The 22,826-nt window shown below is 46.2% G+C and overlaps 1 protein-coding gene across 4 annotated transcripts in view; it reads right to left on the bottom strand.

Moving 5' to 3' along the window:
• CECR2 (CECR2 histone acetyl-lysine reader) overlaps nt 1-22,826 on the bottom strand; it is a 99,562-nt gene that overhangs the window by 16,556 nt on the left and 60,180 nt on the right. For 3 of the 4 annotated variants that reach the window (XM_085570010.1, XM_085570007.1, XM_085570009.1), the window contains exons 3-10: nt 14,291-14,474; nt 13,454-13,593; nt 12,859-12,963; nt 12,201-12,250; nt 9,731-9,900; nt 8,922-8,999; nt 4,052-4,208; nt 220-349 (exon numbers count right to left, since the gene is read on the bottom strand). In XM_085570010.1, coding sequence (XP_085426136.1) covers nt 220-349; nt 4,052-4,208; nt 8,922-8,999; nt 9,731-9,900; nt 12,201-12,250; nt 12,859-12,963; nt 13,454-13,593; nt 14,291-14,474 — 1,014 coding nt within the window. The remainder of the gene's footprint in view (nt 1-219; nt 350-4,051; nt 4,209-8,921; nt 9,000-9,730; nt 9,901-12,200; nt 12,251-12,858; nt 12,964-13,453; nt 13,594-14,290; nt 14,475-22,826) is intronic. The other variant, XM_085570008.1, reaches the window with a different exon arrangement.

Below are 22,826 nucleotides of genomic sequence, written 5' to 3'. Positions count from 1 at the left end.
CTCGTCCATCCATGCAGCGCCATAATGCTGGCCAATGGGCCTCCTCACAAACACTCCTCTCATATGGGCCAAACCCACATGTTTCTCAGCTTGTTCCTCTCACTGTTCTCCAACCTCACTTCTCCCTCTGCATTCCTGTGAATGATCACACTCCTCTCCTTGCCATACTTACTCTGCTTCAATACACTTGTGTGCTGCAATGCCCCATTGTGTACTCACATGTCCTTGGTCCTTCGCTCTTCCCTGGCAGGGGAACTGGGATCCAAGTGGGAAAGCTCAGGGGGAAGCTCCTTCCCCTGTGCCAGCAGCCAGGCCCGCTCTTCACGAAGCTTCCTCCTCCTGGCTCGTTCTGCAGTGGAAAGACATGAAAAACCATTCAGCACACTTTGCCCACATTTTGCAGGGAAACAGAAGGTGCCCCTGAGCTCTCAAGAGCTCCAGTGTTGTTTCAGAAAAAGCAGCAACAGCACAGGAGCAGGTGAGGTGAGAATACAGTGCATCATCAATACGCCTCATCATCCTCCCTTGGTTACAATCACCCATTCTGAAGCACCACTGTGACACAAGTGCTGCCTTAAGCAACTTCCAGAAATGGAGTGGCACAAAGAGGGAAGTTCAACCAGCCCTAGGCACAGCTCAGCACTGTGGAAAGAGCTGGCTTGTTGTTATCTTCCTTTAGGGGCTTCATTTCAGGCAGTTGAACTTGAGGCAGCTGCCTTTGCACAGAATGGGATGAAGAGCAGTGCTGAGGGAGGGAAGTCCTACCAGCTGAGTGGCAATGAGTACCTGGGGTTATTATTATCTTCCATGGCTGGCTTTGCGAAGATTGCTCAGGTAGGTCTTCATGGCCAGCAGCCAGAGCCAGCAAGTTGCCACACACGAGGGCCACTGGGACAGCTTTCATTTAAAGAAGTGAGGCACAGGAAGAAGCAATACTGGTAATATAACCTGTGGTTTGCAACCAGACAGCTGGCTAACAGATTGCTTCATAATAGAAAGTTTATGAGTTCTTATGAACCTCATTTCCTTTTTCTTATAGGAAATCTGAATTCATTTGACTTGTGAAACACCTGCGGTTGGACCAACCTTCTGTAGGAGCAGAATTCTCTGAAAGTAATGTTCAGGGAGAGATGTCACAGGAACAGCCCATGCCAGGGAACACCCAGAGTGAAAAAAAGATGAGGGAGACTTGGCTAACACCCTCTAGCAGAGGCCCTGCCTTTGAAAAATGCCAACTACTGAAGAGATACCAGCTCTGGTGGAGAAATATTTATTGAAGTCCTACTCTATCAGTCAGAAATAAATTTGGAATGGAGGTTGAGAGCGCAAGGAAAGTAGGAATAGCTATGGAGGTGAGTGTTTGTAGGGACATTTATTGGCAGATATGCCAAAGACTGGTAAAAGAAAGTCCAAATTTCTTGTTAAAATACTCAGGGTAGCACTGAAGTTTGGATTATAGGAATTGCATCTAAGATGTTTGACAGAATCTAGCAGAACTGCATGACCAGAAGTCCAACATCCAATTTCAGGGAATGGAGAATATCTGAGTCTGTCCAAGCACTGTTCAGAATTCATGCTTCTTTCAAAAACATTGCAATCCTTAGATGGCATTGCAATGGATGCCTAAGTAAGAAAGCTGAGGAGAACATGAAGTGATTGTTTGGGCAGCAAATGGAAAATCTCATGACAACAGCAGCCAAGAGGTAAAGATCATGTAGATTTTAGAAATCCACCAATAACCGCCAAGGATCGAAACCTGGTAAAAAAAAAGGAGTGCCACCCTGGTACCAGATCTCAGCTAGGATTATTAGCAGGAGCCTCTACCACAGCTAGTGATTAACAAAGTATGTTCAAGATCACTGGCAGAGCTCATTTTTATACTGCTTGCCTGGGTCGAGTTCTACCCAGCAGCTTTCAAAATCTAAATAATGCCCTAAGAAGTACCTCAACCCGCTAGAAAGTCATATATGTGAGAGATTATGTTGAAGTAGCACCTGGAAAGAGAACTGGGAAACTCTAACCTGATGTTGTGGTAGAAATCTAGAAATCTGTTTTAACTTATAAATTCAGGAGAGTACAGATGGGCCCAGCAGGAAACTTGCTGCCTGGGGTGTGTGTTGGAGTTGGGAGAAGTGTAATCTCAGGCTGGAAACAGGAATGTGATGTTAAAACAGGAATACTATCCAAAACTTAGAAAAAGGTGAAATTCACCACGGAGAAGATATTTCACATCTCCGCTCTACAGAAGGCCATATAAAATTAATATTATATTCCAAACAGACTGAAAATTAGAAGAAAATCTTTGTTACCCTAAAATTTCTCTTGTCAGATGTCCAGTTTTAACAAGTCTGAACCAAGTAAAACAATGTAATTTTAAAATAATTTCCCCTCCATCATAAGAACTGTCATGACAGCAAATGCTAGTTAGTGGTGGGTGTGCTTGGCACTAAGGAAGGATCATTAGGAAGCCAGTTTTACCTGGAGAGCTGCTGGTTCTAGGGATAAAAAATATTGTAGTGATTTAACAGAGCAAATCAACATAGCCTTTGCAAACAGTTTATGCACCAGCTTAAAAGAAGACTTCTCCTGACTAAGCCTAAATGGACTAGAAAAGAGTTTAAACCCTTTTAAGTGAAAGAAACTGCACAAAACAAAATTAAAGCACTTGTGCCGATAAAAGCAAGAATGTATGCTAACTTGGCTTAAAAGAGGCTACTGCTCAGCCTCACGCCAGTTTCTTTGCATGGCTCTGGTGCCTTTGAAGCCAATGATGTAATGATTGCATTTACCCAGAAAAGGAAGTGGCTTATACCAAAATAAAGCCATTTTACAGGAACATTTATCTTTGCAACTCTTGTGGAACTTCAAGACTAATTTTGTCTATAAAGATGAAGCATTAAACCACAAAGAATATGCAATTTTCCATGGGAAGCAGATATCTGTGGCAGATATTGAAGCTGGATGAGTTTCAATTTAAAGCACCTGATTAGCTAGGACTTGCAGCCAGGAATACATGAAGGCCAAGGAAGTAACTGTTTTTTTCTAATGGTTAGAAAGGTAAGCAGGTAAAAGAAGCTATTCTTAGATAATATCTGGCCTCCTACCAAACATCTGGTAGCAAACTGTTTCATTTTGGAAAGTTTACAAGGTTTGCATGAGTTAATATTTTTTTTTTCCTTTTCTGATTCTTTATCCACTTTGGGACTCATGATACTGATACTGCCCCACATTGCCACAGTTTTCTGAGGACGTTCAGCCTTTCTGTAGAGCTACAACAACCCAGCCAGTCACTGTGGCTAAAGCAGCAGCTAAGGGAATCCCCCAGAAGGGAGGCCAATAGAGAGAAGGTGGTCAGAAATGAGCTTGCTCTGACACCCACACCTACATGTACTGCCTGCTGCCTGCTTTCTGTGCCTTGATCTGATGTATTTAACACAACATGGCTGTTTGTTCCAGAACAGCTTAAATCAACATTTAATTCATAACCACAAACATTTTAGACTAACAGCTGGAACTGCCACCTCTGGTGCTCTATGCAGCCTGGTCCCTTCATCTTTAGTTCTCCTATTGGTAGGGCCAGCAGCAATATAAAATTATTACTCTTGCTACTCCCATGTTATCCCATTCCCTTTCTCCTCAAAAGGAATTCTTTCATCATGCATTGGGCCAAAAGAACCAAATGCTATCCCAGTGAGAGCAAAGCAAGCTAATCCTGCACACAGGGAAATCATGAGAAGGCAAGTGGAGAGACAGAACTAAGAAACATGAATAGCAGGAGAAAAAAATTTGACACCTGGGGCAAGGAAGAAAATTAGCACGATTTGAAGAAAACAACACATTCTAAGGGTGCCCTAGGGAGCAGCCACCAACACTGAGAGGACAGACAAAGGAAAAGAAACTACAGTCAGACCAATTTATCAGAGGCAAGTGCAAGGAAAGATTCTCATTAGTAAGTCTGGCAGGGGAGGAATGCAAATGGCAGACTTTAGTTCAAGATCTCAGTCTTTACTTTGAAAGCTTCCACTCCTGCTCCACACTGGCTGCACGTTACCTTCCACTGCTTTGACCTTCTCCTCCATCTCCCTCTTCCTCTCCTCCTTTAGCAGTTGTTCCTGCTCCCTCTTCTGCACTGCTATAAGGATTTGGCGCTCCTCCTCTTCCTCTCTGCGCCTCTGCTTCTCCATTGAGCTCAGCACATTCGGGTTTACCTGTAACAGAATGATGCACCAAAAACTGTAATGGGGTGGCTCACTGAAAGCCAAGCAGAGGCAGGTTTACTTGGAAGAGGTATTAAAGCACACCTACAATGAATGACTGGGAGGAAAAAAAAGGGGGAAAAAAGGATTTGTATGTATGATTTCCTAGATGAAAAGCAACATGGAAAGGGAAGTTATCTGCCAAGCAATGAAATCCTACTGATACAAGGACAATGGAAGGAGAAGCGATGGGTTACACAAGCTGCCATTCTGTCAGGGATGCACCGTGCACATTTCTCTTCCCTTCTGGGCAAAGGATTCAGGCTGTTGACACCCTTACACAACACCTCTACCTCTTCCAGATAGCAGAGCTCTGACTGTGTGAGAAGGACTACTTTGCCAAACATGTCTCTGCTGCAAAACACAGAATACTTCAATAAGAAAAGCGTCTGGTACAGCCTTGTGTCAAGGTATCATTAGGAATGTTTTCCTTTCCTGTTCAAAATTTCTGTGTGCTAATCTCCCCTGAACTGGCTCTCATTTGTTTGTTTGGACAGTTTTCCTGCTGGGTCCCAAAACCAGTTCTCTCATTCAAGGACACCTGGCCCTTTATTGCCCCACTTTCTCACCTCCCCACTGCCAGCAGGCTGCAAGGCTGTGTTTGATCCTACTTAAGACTGCAGGTTTCCCAGACCAGGGACTGCCTGCTCCTATTTCTCCAGTAAAGTATAAGGTATGTATATGGAAGTGTGGAATTATCTTTATTAGCTTAATTTAGTTCTAAGACAAATGTATCAGTCATCCACCAGCCACTCCTACCCTTGTGACCAAGATATGTGTGCCTTATCAGCAGGGAATATCAACTGGAAAAGAACAATGTACATACAGTTTGCTCCAACTTCATTTTCAGGGAATAACCAGCAACCACCACTTAGGCAGAAGGCATTTCCTGAGGATTAGCAATCAGCCGGGGTCCATTGGCTGCTGCTCAGACCATCAACTTCTCCAGGTCCATTATTAATCCCCAGGGAAAAAAGAATAAATCTGGCACCATGATTACTATTTTGTCCTTGTTTCATTGCCCAGGAATGGGAACCTGGGGGTGTTTTGATGAATGCCTAAAAATGTTGTCTGGTTTCACTGCACATTCATTCCCTCTCTGCCTCCCCTTCCCCTACACAGCCCTGTGCTGCCCTACAAACACCCACTCCAGTTTTCTGTAGATGAGCACCATGCATGATCATCAGCAGAAACAATACATTAAGAGAATTATGCTTCAACCACCAACAGTCACAGAGAAGTGTCCAAGAGAGGGTCATGAGACTCTTGACAAAATTAGGACCATAACCTGCATTTAGGGACGGATTGGTCAATAAAACCCACCTATTCTGTGCTGATTCTTTAAGGTGAAACCCAGAGCTTCATCTCACCATGACAGAACCAGAACCTTTTCCATTTTATACCTTTGTCAAAATGTTATCACTTCACTCATCTATCCCTCTTCTAGGGAAGTAATTCTGTGAGTTCTGGTGCCTTGAGTTTAGCCAGCTTCTCCTCACAATCAGTTTGAAGTTTGTTTCTCAACCCCTCATTCCAGCCAGTTATTCCTAGTTATGCTCTTCTGGGTGAACATAAATTCGCCTTTTCTTGAGTCACATTCCAGCCTTTACCTTATGGACTTCCTCAGACACTTAGACAAACTCACACATTTCTACAGTTAGATTAAATGTATTCTTATAAAGCAATCCTTTCAGCTCCTTGGAATGATTATTCCAGTTGTCTCTCAGACCTTTCCTCCCTGATCAATATCCAAACACCAGGATTGTGCTATGACAAGGACAACAGGTCAAGAACCTAGAGAATTGGATTCTATATTTCCACTTTTGATTCTTTTTATATCCCTTTCTCAAAAGCTCTGCCATCTGAATTGCTACTCATAAGCTACAAACAACTTCCTTTCAGACCTGATCCTGACCATTGTCAGTTTTCCTCTGACTTTCTTGATAAATCCTTAAATTGCAATAGGAACCAAAAGAGTCAGGTTCTGCAGTAAAGAGGTGAGCAGGAACCAGCCACCAAACTTGGTATGCCAAGATATTTTAATGAGGATGTGACCATCAGCCTTTATTTTCTCAAACCAGTAGATGTAAGCCAGCCTGGCATGTTAGGATTTTTTTGATTGCTGATACACAGGCGAGACCTTCCCTTTCCGTGGATTAATACAACTTCCACCATTCATGCTCTATGGAAACAGGAGCACAACATCCAAGCTGCACTGCTCACACCAGGACCTCTCCAAGCCTGCGGGGCACACTCAGCACCCTATGCTTTAATGGCATGACCCAGGATCCACAGCATGCTCCAGAGCAACACACCACATATATGACCTCAACACAGCACTTTTAAACAAGGGAGAGGGTGTCATCCTACCAGATCTAGAAAGCAAAAAAGGGAAAAGCAGAAAGCAAAAACACAGTGTAGTGAGCCCCAAGGACCGCAGTAGACATCCACAATTGCGCTCACTTCCTGCAGCACTTGCAGGGCAGCAACAGTGCTGCATGAGCTCTTTGAGACACTTCAGACACAGAAATAACCTGATTTTCAGAGGCACCTCTGCCTGGTGTCCCACCTAAGTCCATGAATGTGCTCAACTCAGGGTTAAAAAAATACACAAACATGAACCAGTAAACTCCTACTGGATTGGTGGAAGAAGACGCTTACTGGAACGACAAAAGCAAGAACCAAGCACAAGTAAAACTTCCTTCCTGACCACGGAGGTGGCAAAAGGATGCTTCTCCAGCTTCCTCCCCGCTCAGAGGATAAATACCACAGCGACCAAGGCATCACCGCCTCCTTCCCTCCGGCAGAGAGCACTCCAGGACACAACATCGCTGCTGTCCCCTGGCCCTGGCACTCTGAAAGAGCCAAACTTCTCCCTTTAGCTCTGCTCTCCAGACACTGGGTATCAGACTTCAGGGGCAGAAGGCCAGAAGGCGCGGGTGCCCTGAGTGCCCTGGCCCCTCATCCGCCAAACCTTCCCTGCTCAGATTTCCGCAGCGCTCTCCTAATGAGGGCGCTGCTCGGGAGGCTCTTAATGAGGAGCTAATCTGAACCACCTGTTGAGAAATCCCCTGCAGGATCAGGAGCCCATGGAGCAGTTACATCTCCAACTCAAGCAGCAGCCAGGAGAAAGAGGTTACCTGCACTGGGGCTTGAGGTTTTCTCCCCCAGGCTTGCTGTCTGCCCACCCTGGCTTGAGGAACAAGCCATCAGACATGCTGGCACCTTCCCTGGCTGCCCCATGGCAGGGATGGCTACCACATCCCGCTGGGGAGCAGTGTGAGCATCAGCACTCTGGCGCTGGCTGGCTCCCTGTGTCCTGGCACAGCGGGTGCCAGGAGGGCCCCTACTCGCTGGAAACATTTCACTGGCCCACAGGCAGCAATTAACAGCCCTCTGCTGCTGCAGACCTGGAGCACCTGCGGTACTGATTAGCATCATTCAGACTCCATGTGTTTCCCACTCCCCTCCTCCTCTGGGATTTCTGCTGCCTGTGAACAAACACGTGTCCCTGTGCTTCCTGCATGGTGGGCTTTGCAGAGAGCAATTCTGGCCCCAAACTGACCATCACTGGGGTCTTATTTTCCTCTCGGCATGCTTTTATCTGCAGCATGATGAGAGGTTCTTCCTTCCTTTTATTCATCTGTTTCTAAGTAATAACATTTATTGCATGGGGACCTTTCTCCTTTGTTTTGGGGGAACCCCTGACTCTAGCTCACAAGGCATATTCCCTGCAGCCTAATTTCCCAGAGTTTGACAGAACACCAGGTAACTACGTTTCCATTACAACTACAGTGAGAGATTATGCCCCAGCCTGATAGAATTGAGACAATTTTTTCCTCCGAAGCTAATCTGGTGTTGTCTGACCGATTGCTTTGGGTAGCAGTTGCCAGTTCAAAGACCCCCCACCTCCATGGCCCCGTGTCCCCGCCTGTGACGGCGTGACTGTTAGGGGCTGTGTGGTGAACTGGATCGGAAAACTGATCTATGTTAAAAATAACCCCGACCAAAGAAAAAGGTTATATTTAACTCCAGTCATTTTCCTGGGTCTGGTTCACTGCACAGACCCTCAAGCAGCAGCAGTGCTGTTGCACTGATGGGGTAGGGAGGAGATGAGGGTGTGGAGGCATGGAAAGCCTTTCTTTAAGTAGCCTAAATTGTGACTTCCATTTCCAGCTGACCCCCTCCTAGCTCAGCTCCATACTGCATCAGTCATTCTCTCCCTCAACACTATCTACACCCTCATGTGTTTGCAGCCTCACGTTTTCCCCTTGGCTGAATTTCTGTCATTTCTCTTTGTAAGCCGGGTCTTCTAGCCCTCTCATCCTTCTTCATCTTTTCTTTGAACTGCCTCGAATGTGCCAGCACTTTCATTGAAGTGGAATTCCCCAGACTGAGCACAGATTTCCATATGCAGCTGCAGCAGGGTCTGCAGCGAGAGAGGCCGGTTACCTCTACGATCCAGAGGGCAGCACCTCCCTGCTCGCCATAGAAACCCCGGGTTCAGCCTGCCTTTGACAGGCATTACCACCCATCTCTCTTTCAGCACAGGCACTTTCAAGCGACTCCTTCCCACTGAATGGCGATGCTGTGGTTTATTTCTTCCCCCAGGAGGCATCTGCTCTCGCCTCCCTCCTTCGTCCTCCCCCTCGCACCCCCCCTCACCTCCTGCTTGATTGGTTTGATGGGCTGATGGTCAGACATCCACCTGGGAGAAAACTCTGTCCGCTGCAGACGCTTCTCCTGAAACAGGGTTGAGAATTGAGGGAAGGAAAAAGAGAGTGGAGGAAATTAGGGCACATCGGTGACACTGGCAGGAGAAACTCTGAGGGCTAGAAGTGACCATGAAATCCCTATTAGCTTTACAAGGGTAGCAAACAAGCAAACTGAACTCAATCCAAGAACATCACGCTGACTGCAGAGCCTGTTTTACAGAGCCATCTAGCCAAAGGATCCCTTTCCAGATCTGTCCCACCTGGAAATGTTCAGCTGACGGACAACACCCTTCAGAGTTTTGGGGCTCTGATGTACCAGCTCAAAGCAGACTTAGCTAGGACAGCTAAGTCTGCCCCTTCAGCAGAGCCAGGAAAGAAACGGCAGTAAAAGTGGAATCACAGGCAGTTTGCATAGAAAAGCCAGGCTATAAATCGAAGCAGTTCAAAAGCACAGAGATCCCCTGCTAGCAGGAAAGGCCCACAGAACATGGCTGAAGACAGTAACCCCTTCAGCCACCCTACCTACGCTGCTGTGCAAGAACCAGATCCACGAGCATCGACTCTAGCACTGCCACTGCATGGGGGAGAGTCTTCCCCCCATCCACAAGCTCAACAGCCCCAACATCCATGACACTTGCAGGCTGTAGGTGCAGGGAGCAGGCTGACAGGCTGCTCAGATTTAGCTCTTCTTCACTCAGCAAGCGTCCATGCTCTTGGAAGTGGTCAGAGAGAGGTAAACAGGATGTCATGTCTCCTCACCTTCTGTGCAATCATGTTGCAGATCTCCGGCAGGAAATCTTCACTCAAGAGTTTGTAGAGCTGCCTCTCTCTAAGGGAAGTCCTCTCTCTGAAGCTCTCTGTGACCTGCCTCCATTCCTCTTCCGTCTGGCATAGCAACCACCATGTCCCACGGCCAGGCCCTTGGGACCCTTCAAAAACATGAAAGGATGTTATCTCCACAGCAGTTATGACTAACAGCTCCTCTCAATCCCCTTTCTTCTCTCCTCAGGGCTCAGGAAGAGCAAAAGACATTGGCAATGGGCACAGTTACGGAAAACATTCCATTTGCTATAGAGCTAAAGCTCTCTTCATGCACCAGAAGCACTGCTACCTCTGAGAGTGATGCCAAGATAGAGGAAGTACACAGGTGAAGAAATAATGGTGCCACATGGCAACACACAGGTAGTGTGACATCTCTGTAGCAAGCCCACATTCCAGTAATTGCAGACTGGAGAAAAGAATTCAATTTGTTTTTTGTAATGGCGGCTGTCAGCCAGAGCAAGACATAGGAAACTGCAAATATCTGATTTAGTCTGGCAGCAGAATAAAGTCATCAAAAATAATGTAATTTGAAATAAGCTTTTTTCTATATAAAAAAAAAAAAGGGCTGCAAACCATTTCTGCAGGGAAACAAATCCTCCTGCTCCCTGCAAATGAAATATTTTGTTTGCAGGCACTTGAAAGAGTAGAAGAGGAAGCGAAAGACAAGGTTCATCAGGCTGCCAGATGAGGGGGAAGTTCCAAAAGTTCACATCCCATCCCTGCTCCATCTAGAGTGGGATTGAAGCAGATCACCCACTGCTCTGAAGCATGTCCCAACCACCAAGACAGTTTGAGAGCTGTTCCACCTTGTATGAAACATTTGAATATTAATTGTGAAGGAAGGGCTCTCTTGCACTGTGGTCAGAACACCCACCTGGAAATACGGAATGTGGTTCCCACTCCACAAATGTTTATACAGAGCAGGGAAGCCTCATGGGTGGGTATGCTTTTGCCCCAGGATGCTCTCTGAGCAGAAAAAGGTTGTTGCCCTTCTTCTTTTTTTTTTTTTCTTTTTTTTTTTTTTTTTTTTTGGCAGTAGGGAAAGTTTTGGATCAAACACCTTCAGGCTGAGGGATTCTCAGCTCCCTCCAGAGTTTTCTAGGGCTAACCACTGGCTCCCGGAAAGAAAGCAATGGTTATCACCATCACTGGCAGATGTCATGCACCTTCTGACCACATTTTCAAGCACACTAACAATGAGAAACAAAAAGAAGTAAAAAAGCTGAACCTGACTCTGGGCCCTTTGTGGATCTGAGCTGCAAGTGGCTCTGACATGCAAGCTATCAGGTCATCCTAGAAAGGCTGGAAAGCTGCAGGTTCTCTCCAGGACCTGCCCTCTGTCACTGCCTGGGGTGGAGTGGCACAGAGTTTCAGCTCTGTGAGTGCACTGGGGACTGGTAAATGAGATAGCAAAGCTCCAGCCATGTGCTGGTTCTGCTGCTCTGGTTATGCAAAGCCATCCATCCCTTGCCCACTTGCAGCAGGGAGCTTACCTGCATCCTGCCCCCAAAGCCTGCATCCTTGTTTCTCATTCCCTTGCCAGCTGCCCGTGGACAACTCATTTCAATAGCAAACAGGGCTAAGGCACTGCTTTGTGCCAGCAGAAGATTACTCTGCAGCTGAAGTGACACAATTTGCTGAAGACAATGATCTGATAAAACCCCCAGCGCCTCACGCACATCGCTCCGGCTCTGCCACCCGGCTCCAGAGAAGCTGGAGTGGCCGCCAGGAAATCTGAAGACAAAGGGCAAATGGAAGGAGGCACGGGAAAGACAATGCCACCCTTGCCTTTTATTGTGAGGCAACAGGCAGGCCGAGTCCCTGGGTTTTGTGGAAGCCAGTGGATACACATGTATGACAAATGAGTCCCAGCTCCCTTGAACTCACTTTCACATCATGTTGCTAACTCGCTTTTTGCCTCGTTAACCCTTAGCTGGGTACCCCCAAGACATCGTTTACCACTCTCAGCCACCCAATGGCCACGAGGAAGGAAAAGTGAGAGGATCAAAAAGGTTTTTCCTTCCCTATCTTAGCATCACTGACTCTTCCCCATCTGAAAAAACACACCTGCTAACAAGAGGGGTGTGTTTTTACCTTACTCCTGGGAGACTGAGGACCTTTCACAGCCTGCTTTTTCAGGTGAGCCCTTGAATTCCAGTGTATCCCAGCAGGTTAGGTTTCTTCATCCCAAACTCAGCCATGACAAAATAGGAAGCCTGCAGGTGCCCAGGCTTCAAATGCCAGGCACTCTGTAACACAAACCCTTCCTTCCAAACTTGGCCCCAGGCACCAGCAGAAAGACTCTCCTGAGAAAGGCCGGGCTGTCTCTCAGGCATCTCTCTGGGTTTTGATAATTTAAGAGCCTTATTAGTGGGTGGTATCAACCCTAATACTAAAATCTCTTTACCATTTCTTATCTGAGTCTCGTGGATAAGCAAGTTTTCTTCTGCCTTCTCCCTACCAAAAAAGAAAGAGAAGGAGTGATACAATAAGGACATCACATCACCGAAATGTAGCTTTTTCTGAGGAGAAGAGTAGGGAACACCGAAATTATCCAGTGCAGAGCAAAATCATGAAAAGAACACTGCAGAACACACACATTTGAAATGTATTTCTGAAGATGTATTTATCACAGCTTCCTAAAGTTTTTATAAGTGAAGGGTGCAGGATGAAGTTTGGCAAGTAGAGTATCTCAGTTCTTAAGGGAAGTATTCCAAAATCTATATGGACTCAAGTGGCCAGGTTTTCTGGTTTCAAGCCACAAAATAAAAGTACTCTTTATCAGGACCAAATTCCCTAGCGCTGGCATGGTGGAACTGCATTTGAAGTGAGGTGGTTGGAAGAGTGATGCCCACTGTTTCACAAACTTCCAGCTCAGTCAGAATTTGCTTTGGAGAGTAAACAAAGAATCCGCCAAGTCTGAGCTTGCTTCACTTCTGAATTGCATTGAAATTTTGGCTGCATGGTATATACATAGTTACTGGGGGGAACCCCAGAAATACATTATACTTCCCTCTGGGAATGTATGTATTTTATGTCTTGTTGCAGAAAGTACCCTTCCATACCTCAGCAAATTTTCCTCCAGTAGTTTTTTCCGCTTTGGAGGTCGCCCTCGTCTCTTGCCTGTTTTCCCAGGAACATTTGGGGTGTTCGTCTGCCCCCCACATCCCCTGAAAAATGGTAAAACCACCATGAAAGATCTGTCGAGCAAGGGAACCGAGGCTGGCAGGATGCGAGAAGGGCACGGAAATCGGAACAGCTGCTAGGATCCCAAGCAAAGGAGGGATTAAATCAGAGCAGCAACAGGACGGGGAGGGGAGAGGAGGGATTCCCACTGGCTGGGAGTCTGATCTGGGAGCCGCCGGCACGGCACAGAATGGTGCAGGGCAGACAGGCAGGAATGCGGTGGGGCAGGCAGCATCGCTCCCACAGCAGGCTCTGCCGGTGCCACAAAGGCTGCAGGCTGCCTGCGACACAATGCGTGGTGCGGGGCAGCTCCCAGTCTGCTTGGCAACTCCGGTCCCGCCCGCGCTGCCCCTCTCCAGGCCCCGCTCCCCCCGGCACAACAGCAGTCAGACGGAGCCCCTCCGGGCTGGCTGGGCCGTGCCCCCCTTGCCCCTGCACCCAGCCACTGCAGGGGGTGTGTGCGTGGGCCATTACCTGTCTGGAGCCAGCTCTCCGTTGGTTTTGCCCTGCACCGGGTCCTCCTTGTACATCCGCGTGCCGTAGAAGTACCAGTACAGGGCACCGCTGCTGTCCTCGCCCAGCGGCTCCACGCGGAGGCTGTCGGCGTCCAAGCCCTGTGCCCACCAGGAGCCCCCCGCCAGACGGTGACAAGTTGAAAAGCGGCCACATTGTCACACAAAACATGATGACACCCCTCCGTAAACACCTCCCTCCCTCCTTCCCACCATGCCACAGCAGCAGTACAGCTGCTCCTCCCAGCCTCAGAGCTGGGAAAATGTTACTCCAGGGGGAAGATGACGTTCTCTCTCTGTCCAGGGAGGGATTTAGATTGGCATCTCTAATTTGAATGGCCTCTCTCGTTTTAACATTTCATCTCTGGTGCTCCTGACAGGGAAGGTCTAATTAGTGCTGGCGACAGTCACCAGTCACGCACAGCCCTGAGAAGCTCCCTTCCCCCATCCCCTGCTCTACCCTCCCCCAGCTCCCCCAGTATACTTCATCCCCATCCTTTCATCTCACAGCATCCCCCAGCAAAGCAGCAGTCTCTGCTCTCATGGCCCTGCCATTACCATTAAAGCATCTCCAAATTCACTCTTCTTTGCAGAAAGAGTAGCCAATAAAGCCAACTTCCTTAGTGACTCCCATGTTAAGAATACATCCACACAGAACAAGGGCCCAAGTTCTGAGCAAGGCAGAGGAGGGCAAAGGGACCTGCTGACCCACTGTGACCCCTTCTCATCCCAGGAAGATTCTGATCTGGCCCAGCTTCTGTGGCCACACAGTTTCCCTCGCCCCTCCTGCCCAAAGCACCTTGAGGAGGTCGAAGACATCGTCTGCATCGAGGCGGTAGTCACAGAGGCGGTGCAGGATCTCCACCCGCGTGCGCAGGGGCAGCTCCTGGAAAGTGCACTCCCGCAAAGGGTTGGGCTTCCCTTCCTCCAGCTCCCAGCGGTAGTTGATGATGTCCTCCAGGTAGCTGTGAAACGTCTGGGATCTAACCAAGGAAGAAAAAAAATCTCACACACTTACTGTAGTTTGCCATGTCCAGAAACACCTGGTGCACCAAGCAACTGCAACCAACACAATGCAGAGACAAAGAGCACCTGGAGGAAAACTGTGAGCTATGGCTGGGTGCAGCTCTGTCATTCACATTCCCAAAACACAGCAATCTCATTGCAACATCATGGGATGTCATGTAATACACAGACAGCTTTTTGTGCACAGACTGTTATTTCTTTCTAAGGAGAATGAACCAGACATGGTAGCAACTCATCTCCTTTCTACCCCAATGGGCAATGCCTTGTGCTGGCATCAACTGCCACCCTTAACTAAAATGGGGTGCAACAAAATTTATGAGTCTGGTCCCCTTCCAACTCTTCTCATTTGATGTGGAGACCATTTTCTTCAGATTTCCCTTTGCCCTTCATATCTATCATTGCCAAGGCCTGCTCCTCTCCACTTCTAAAGAAGTTTTTCATGCCCCAGTTCAGTGGATTGAGACTTTGCATAGGTGATGGCTTCCTCCCCACTTTGCTGCTGTATGCTTCCCATACTCCCGTCATGGTCCCTGGTCTCTTCTCTCCCCCTACCACAGGTCCTGCCACTTTCTGCCTGTTCCTCCCTTGGTGGCTCTGGCAGGATATCTGCACATTCCACCTCACTCAGTGGCTTGGATGCTGCCACACAATAAGGCTTATCCCCAGTAGGAGTGCGCCTCCCAAAAAGGAGTCAGGACAGAGGACTCCCCACTCTGTACTCTCTCAGACCATCTAGATGAACACTTGAGATCTTCATAAACATTACTATTAAAATGATCTTTCCAATTTTCTAGCTGGGTCACATTAAGTCCTGCTTGCACTGCCAGCAGTTCATCATAAAACCCAAGGAAGCAGATATTTCTTACCCTCATCTAGCAGTGAGAGTGAATGTCCCCATATGACATGTTTAAGACCACTGAGGGAGCTTAAGGCTAAAAGAACTCCTGTCTATATTTCAAAGATACTTAAGCCTTTATTCTGAATGCTCAAAATTTCAGGGGAAGGAATTTCAGTATAAGGGGCCATGTCCCTAAATATAAAACTTTCTGAGGATCTGTCCATATGACTTTGAGTCCTGAGAGTTGCCAGGCTTGCTCAGCCTGCTTGAATTGTGTACCCTGAGCACAGCAAAAGGGGACCCCCCCCATTCTTGCACACACGGGAAGTCCATATGCCAGCAAGAACACCACTGGGTACACATTCCCACCAGCTCTCAAAAAGGCAGCTCCACTTGATAGGTTTTTGGCACAAACAGATTACTCTATATGATTAATGGAACAGTGCCAGCACTACAGAATTGCATTTCCCTGAGAAATTGCTAACTTCTACAAAAGCTATTATATTTTAACAAAGAGGTGCAGGAGTGTGATCCAGCTGAAGAAAGATCATTAAAAGTCAACAAGCAGTTAGCTATTAGACAGGGGTCTTCACACATTTGGTAAAGACCAGACTTCTTTGCAAGGACCATGACTGGACAGTGACTGTGAGAACGAAGGAACAGATGCCTCAAACCATGTCCACCTGGCAGCATTTCCCTTCCTCCTTGAGTAGAAAGAAGTACAGATCACCCTGCAGATCACTCCTCACCAGCCTGCTCCTTTCTGACGTCAAATGCAAGCTGACCTCCCAGAGATAACTGCTCTCACCACACCAGTTACCAGCCCTCTGGTTGTATTAAACAACAGATGCTTGAGTGTACCTGGACCTAGAGCCCTCTGCAACCTGGAGTTTGCTCCCTCTACATGACACAAGCAAAGCATCAGTGTTCCCAAGCGTTGTTGTTTCACTAATATCAGCAATCAGACAAATACAACTTGGAACAGCCCCCTATGCTGACAAAGTTCAGTCACAAAGGGAGGACTGACATTCCATTTTATGAAATGCCTCAAGTAGTAATTTTAGGGTGAAAACTACAGCAAACATCCATTTTTTAAAGTGAGATATTCAGTACACAGGACACCTACCTGAAGTAGCTGTGCATTCCTGCATTGTCTTTCTCAAATACCCCAAGACCTAACTTCCAGAAGGGACTTAGATTTGGGAAAGAGGGCAATAATAGATTCCCTTTACAGACTTTTTAAGAGTGGTATCTGATAATGTATCATAAATATCAGATATTTACATTAGCCATTAGACTAAAATATTAAAAAAAAAAAAAAGAAAGAAGGTTAAGAAGGAAAGAAGGAAAGAAGGAAAGAAGGAAAGAAGGAAAGAAGGAAAGAAGGAAAGAAGGAAAGAAGGAAAGAAAGAACAGCTTTGATTGTCTATCCAGAACAGAAATAGTGACCAGAACACCTTTTCCTGAAAGCAGTAAAGCATCACTTGTATTTGGATGCTTAGTCCAGAATCAGAAGGCAAATGATTGTAAGCTCTCAGATGGCATTTGAGTTTCAGCCCAGAAGTGGGCTCTTCAACTCTGCCAGAGCTCAAGGCAGGAGATTATTTAATCAAATCTGATACAGAGGTTCTAGCTATTTCCAATAAAATGGACTGAAAAAGCAGTTTCCCTAGGATCCTGAATAACTAGTGGACAAAAAGGACTGCCAGGAAGAAATGACAAAAATAAAAGGGTTCTATCTACTCCTATTTTTTTTTTCTACCTAAAAAAAAAGCAGGCATGGATCAGACAGATACTTTTACCACTTGCATGAGTTCACTTATCTTGCTCTATCACTTTGGCTGTTCTCAAAGAAAACTGATCCAGGAAGCTGTTTAATTCCAGAAGATCATTTGAAATCTTTGCCTATGTAACTCTCCTTCCCCCTAGGGATTGGCTTTGTTGATCTAAGCAATTTGGTTTTAGTTTGACTTTCACGTAAGTGGCTAACACTAGAAATTTCCGCTGTCCACCCGGTGTTCAGTGCATTACAAGCTCTGTTCTTAAGAGTACTTTTGAGTTCCTACCCCCATCAATTTTCAAAGACAGCTACTGTGCATTTGTCGCTTTAAATAAGGATAGAAATAAGAACCAGAGATGGGAAACAGATGTCTCAAGGCATTCCCAATCACTCTCAATCGTACCCAATTTATATTTTCCCTCTTAATGGGAACCGACCTCTTTTCTCCAGACAAATGTATGGTGCTCGTCTTCACTGTGTCTGCCACACCTACAGTTAGTTTCATTTACCCATCTCTTATATTTACCCTTGAAAAAGTTTCTGAAACAGCTTTCTTGGTTCGGAAAAGAAAATCTTCAGGGAGGACAGCAATTTATGAAAACCCTGCCCCTGGGATTCTTCCCTTCTCAAAGCAGAAATGGCCAGGAATAACTGTTTAGAATTACCTATAAAATTAAAACCCAAGAATCAGAAAGACTGGATCCAGGAATGGAATTACCTGCATACAGTCTGTTAAATACCCTTCTTTCAAGCTCAGCAGTTCTTACTGATCAATACACTTGAAAGTCCTACAGAGTCTCTGCTGCAGCTGAGAACCTCCAAAAATTCTTTTGTTAGTACGAAGAAGGCAGGAAGGAAATCACTGAGCTGAGGAGACAGATGTATCTCTTCTCCAGAGGATCTCAGCATCACTGAGATGTGTAAAAACACTCAGCAAAGGGAGGCAGTGTTAGGTCAGTCATCCTTTTCTTTAAAAAACTGGAGCATTCCCAAGGAGGTTGAACTGGTACATGGGCACATTCTGTCTCAGGGCATGTATCCAAAGGAAGACCAACCCTCCTCTGAAAGTAAATTTGGAGCCTTAGTAACAATTTACAAGAAAAGTGTGAGATGACGGGCCACAACTCTCACTACTGCTGAACCACTTCCTGATGTATAACACAGGCAGCTTCCACACAGCTCAGTAACCAAGGAAAAGTACTACAGAAACCAGCTATAACAGACCAGAAAAGGTACCTCGAAGAACTCTTTAAAACTTCTCCCATACCAACTTGACTAGCACCATTAATATTTCATAAAACTGAGAAAAACCTTCACTCACTTGTCAAAACATCCCTTGCTTTGCAGTTGCTCCCCGATGTGCAAAGCAATTTGGATAGCTGTAGTGGGACAGTGGTGGAATGGTACAAGCATATCTATGTGGTACATCCCACATGGATGCAATGATTTTTCAAGAGCCCAGTGCAATTCTTAGTCTTATTCCAGGCTACACTCTGAAACCACAGGGTTGTTGTCAGAGGTCCCTATCTCTTGTTGCAAGGATTAGAAAGGAGGTCAAAGCTGAATTGCAACTGTGGTTGAAAGTTTTAATCATATGTTGCATATGCAAAGAGAAATCTGGGGCACAGGGAAGGACACAACCTAGCACGTCTGTGTCAAAGGGGAGGAACAGCATCAGACAATCCACAAGAGTACCACCGAGGCTGCAGCTCAAGTTGCCTGTGATCTTTAGTAGCAGCTGCAAAAAAATCAGGGCATAAAGAAGATGGAGCAAGTTGAGGGAGGGGCTCCTCTCCACCATGGGTATCAGCGCCCAGAGAAATGATCCAGCCCTGCCGGCTCAGCGCCGCAGCCCGGCCATCTGCTGCCCGGCTGCCTCCCAGAGAGGGAGGTTTCTGTGTGCCCCACCAGAGGGGAGCTGAGCACTCCTCCCCCAGCCTGGCCATCCCAGTGTTTTCCCTGCTCAAAGGAGAGGCACCCTTCCCATCGCCCGCCTGGGGTCATGCTCTGCTCTCACAAAAAAGAAGCTCGGCCACTGCTCTCGTGCCCGGCTTCCTAGAGCAGCTCCTTTGGAGACCTCAGGAACAGAGGGTGAAAATTTCCCAGAAAAATGGGAAAATTTAGTTGGAGCTTCTGGTGTGCACGCTTGGCAGGGAACAGCTGCACCTAGAGACTCCAGCCCCACAGGGACCCTGTAGGAACAAACTCAATGTGAAATTCCTTCTGAGCAAATTGGGGCTGGAATTATGTGTACTGACACACAATGCTTCTTTTGGTTTTTGGTTTTTTGGGTTTTTTTTATCCTCATGCCCAAAGGAAGCAGAGTCACTTGTGCTTTTAGTTTTAAAGACTCCAAAGTAAATCAAATCTTGGCTGGAAAACTGTAAACAAAATCAAGCCAAACAAACAAAAGCTAAACCAAACACTGATTCAGTAAGAGAGTCCCCGTGTCAATCTGTGCTTCCTGCAGGCAGCATGCCATGGCCCAAGTGTGGAATTACTGTCACAGCACATTGCCCTATCTGGTCTACTGCTGCCAATTTTTTTACAAGCCCTTCCCCGACACACATCTTTAAAAGAAAACCCTAAAACCCACCCCTCACAAAATCTCTGGTCCTATGGGAGCAAATATTGGATTAAAGGAAATATTAAGGTAAGGAGTTGAAATACTGGAGACAAAATTTACCAACGATGTTTGGACACTGCTGGCACACACAAATAAGCCTTATGAAAGTTTAGATGCCAAATAATTGCCTGGACCCACTAGCTAGAATATCTATCATGTTGACAGTGTTTTAAGTCTCTTGTTTCATTTAATTTACAAAATGCAATGGAAGAGTAAATACTGGCATGCTCTTGAGCTAAAACTGCTGGGAAAAAGGCAAGGGTGACCTGCATCTAATCCCAGACAGTATATTGTTCTTGAGATTAACACCAAGAACCCTGACAAAGCCAGAGGATGACAGAGAGCAGGAACAACAACAGACCTCTTCCAACTCCTATCCAAGAGTTGTATGTGGGAGGAACATGGAAAACAAGGCTGGGAGAGCTCAGCCTTTCTACCAAAGACCATTTAAACATAAATGTAATTACTCTTGAAGTTCCTATTACAGAGTTAGCCACTAAAGGGAAATAATAGAAGTGATACTTCTGTCCAGTAAAGGCTTTAAAAGCTGAAAAAGACTTGGATACATTCAGTCACCGAGCACAAGTGTGGATTTTAGGAGGTTCTCAGTGCTAAATGAAAAAACTCTTCTTGGGCATCTAATTCACAGCACACAAGAGAACTGGCTTTGTCTTTATGACCTCTCTAGTTAAAAAAAACAAAAAAAAAACCAAAAAAAAAACCCCAAACAAACCAAAAAAATCCAAAAATCTAGGTCTTACTAGAACAGACGTTTTATAATGGAATTAATTTTATGGACTGAAGATATTTCACCTTATGGGCTGGCACCTTTTAAGTTCTGAATTGGCAAAAAGGCACCAGCTTGGTGTTGAGAGTCACTCAGGTGTTAATGAGAGCATTATCTGACAGATGGCATTCAAGATATTTCTCGCCTCTCCAATGAAGACAGCTCCTTTGCTACAGCAGAGATCAGGAAAGCTTAATTCTTAACAAGCATACAATGCTTTGGCACAAAGGCAAGGCCTTTGGAAGGTAATGGGAAGGATTCAGGGTTTGCTGGGATGACCTCAGTCAAACATCATTAACAGGGTCAGGAGTAGCAAAGCCTATTTCAGAAGAAAAAAAATTAATGTAAGGGCCCCCATGATCAATCTATCGTGGCTTGTCAGAAAGAGAAAGCTTAGGGTGACCTTAGAAGCAATATGAGTTACTACTACCAGCCTGACCTTGAGCTCTCATGTAACAATGGAGACCTTTTTTTTTTACTGTATTAATGAGCTTTCTTATCTGAGGTGGGGGAGGAAGCTTTATGGACCAGCTTGTACTTCACCTTCAATTTACCCTACTGAGAAACTAAAGTCAAGTATGATGCAGGAGTAAAGAGATACTACCCCATCCTCCAGGGGGAGAAGAGGGTTGGAGAGGAATCCTTCCAAGCCCTGTGTGTGCAGCTGGCTCAGGAGGCTTGCAAGCCAACAGGGAGCACAGATTGCTCAGACCTGGGCCAGCTTGTCATCAGGGTGACCAAGTGAGCACCCTGAAGGGTCTCTCCACAGAAAATTCCCTGCAGCACAGCAAAATGACCAAGAAGCTGGAGAGCCAGGAGTTGTGACCTTGGGCTTTAACAGCCACATTAACAGTGCCACTAGCTGCACCACTGATGGGGACAGCCTTCCAAAAATCCAGCCAAGGACAGTCTAGAGGGAGCAGTAACTCCACACCATACTTGTGACAGACCTGAGCAAGGTCCAACAATGCAGAACTCTTCTGATGAAGGAAACACTCAGACACATCCTGCTTTTCAGTGCCTGTTTTGAATCATGCCTGGAGAAAACCTGCTGTAGTGGCTGTGAACAAGAGTACAGCTGACATTAATGGACCCTGAATGAGATCACAAAGTAGGGGAGGAAAAATTCAAATTACATTGATCAGACCTCCAGAGTAAAGTTTCTCCTCCCAGAGTTGTAAAGACAGCAGAGATTGCTGAAGCACAAGACCATAACAAGGCATTTACAGGTCTGCCTTTTGTCCTCCACGGCAAGCTAGAATTAGTTTTTTGAATGCAGACATTGCCCAAACCTCAGTAATTCTGTGGCTTACCTGTGTGGCCATCAGGTAAGGGAAGAGAAAGACATCTGAAGAGCTAAGCAGGTGGATGGCACTGGGATCTCCACACAAGGACATTTGTCTTCACCATTGCTGAACATGAGAATACAATCTTTCTATATTAGAACCACTGTTTTGTTTCAAAACAGAAGGACAAAAGATTACCTAGTTAGCAAATGTTAAGTAGCAGCAGCTCTTCTCTAAAACAATCTGGCCTAACTCCAGGATTTGGCAGCCTGAAACATGAGCAATTGTAGGCTCCCACATCCATGAAAGATACACCCATGTCTTCTACAAAAGCAAAAGACAGCAGAGTAATTTCAGCATCCTAGGAATTCCTGTTCCCTGCTCCTCATTTATCCATCCCATAACTCACTTCCAGAACTCAAATGTGGCAGAGACCAGAGACCACCTCGAGAATATGCTGAAGCAATGCTTAGAGAAGACACTGGCGTTCTGTACCTTTCCTCCAACATGGTAACACTAAGCTAGGACAGGAGGTTCACCAGTAGAAGGGCAGCACAATCCTACTAAAGAAATCCAATTTACATGGTTGGATTTAATTTACATGGTTGGATCTAATTTACATGGTGGACTTCCCACCTGAACTCAGCGTTCATCTTCAGGAGAGGGGGAAAAATCATCTATGAAAACCCATGGCTGTCAGCAGCTGTAAGAACACTCCTACTCCTTGTCTTCTCCATCTTCCATGAAACCAAACCCAGGGAAGCTGGCACACATGCTGCATCCCACAGAGTAGCAGAATAGGAACAGCTCTGGAGCGAGGCAGTGTCTCTGGGGAGGCAGGGAGAATGGAGAGCTGATGTGGGCTGTCTGCTCTAATAAGGGATCACACCACAGGAGCATATGTTGGCTTGACAGAAGCAAGTGAAGCACTTAACCTGGGGATGACAGCTGAAGTGGGAGCGTTGCTTTACTACCCCCAAAATAAGGGGGGT

Source organism: Lonchura striata, chromosome 1A (assembly GCF_050655825.1).
Source record: "Lonchura striata isolate lonStrDom1 chromosome 1A, ASM5065582v1, whole genome shotgun sequence".
NCBI lineage: Eukaryota > Metazoa > Chordata > Aves > Passeriformes > Estrildidae > Lonchura > Lonchura striata.
The sequence above is the reverse complement of the archived record's forward strand: the minus strand, read 5'-3'. Positions and strand labels throughout refer to the sequence as shown.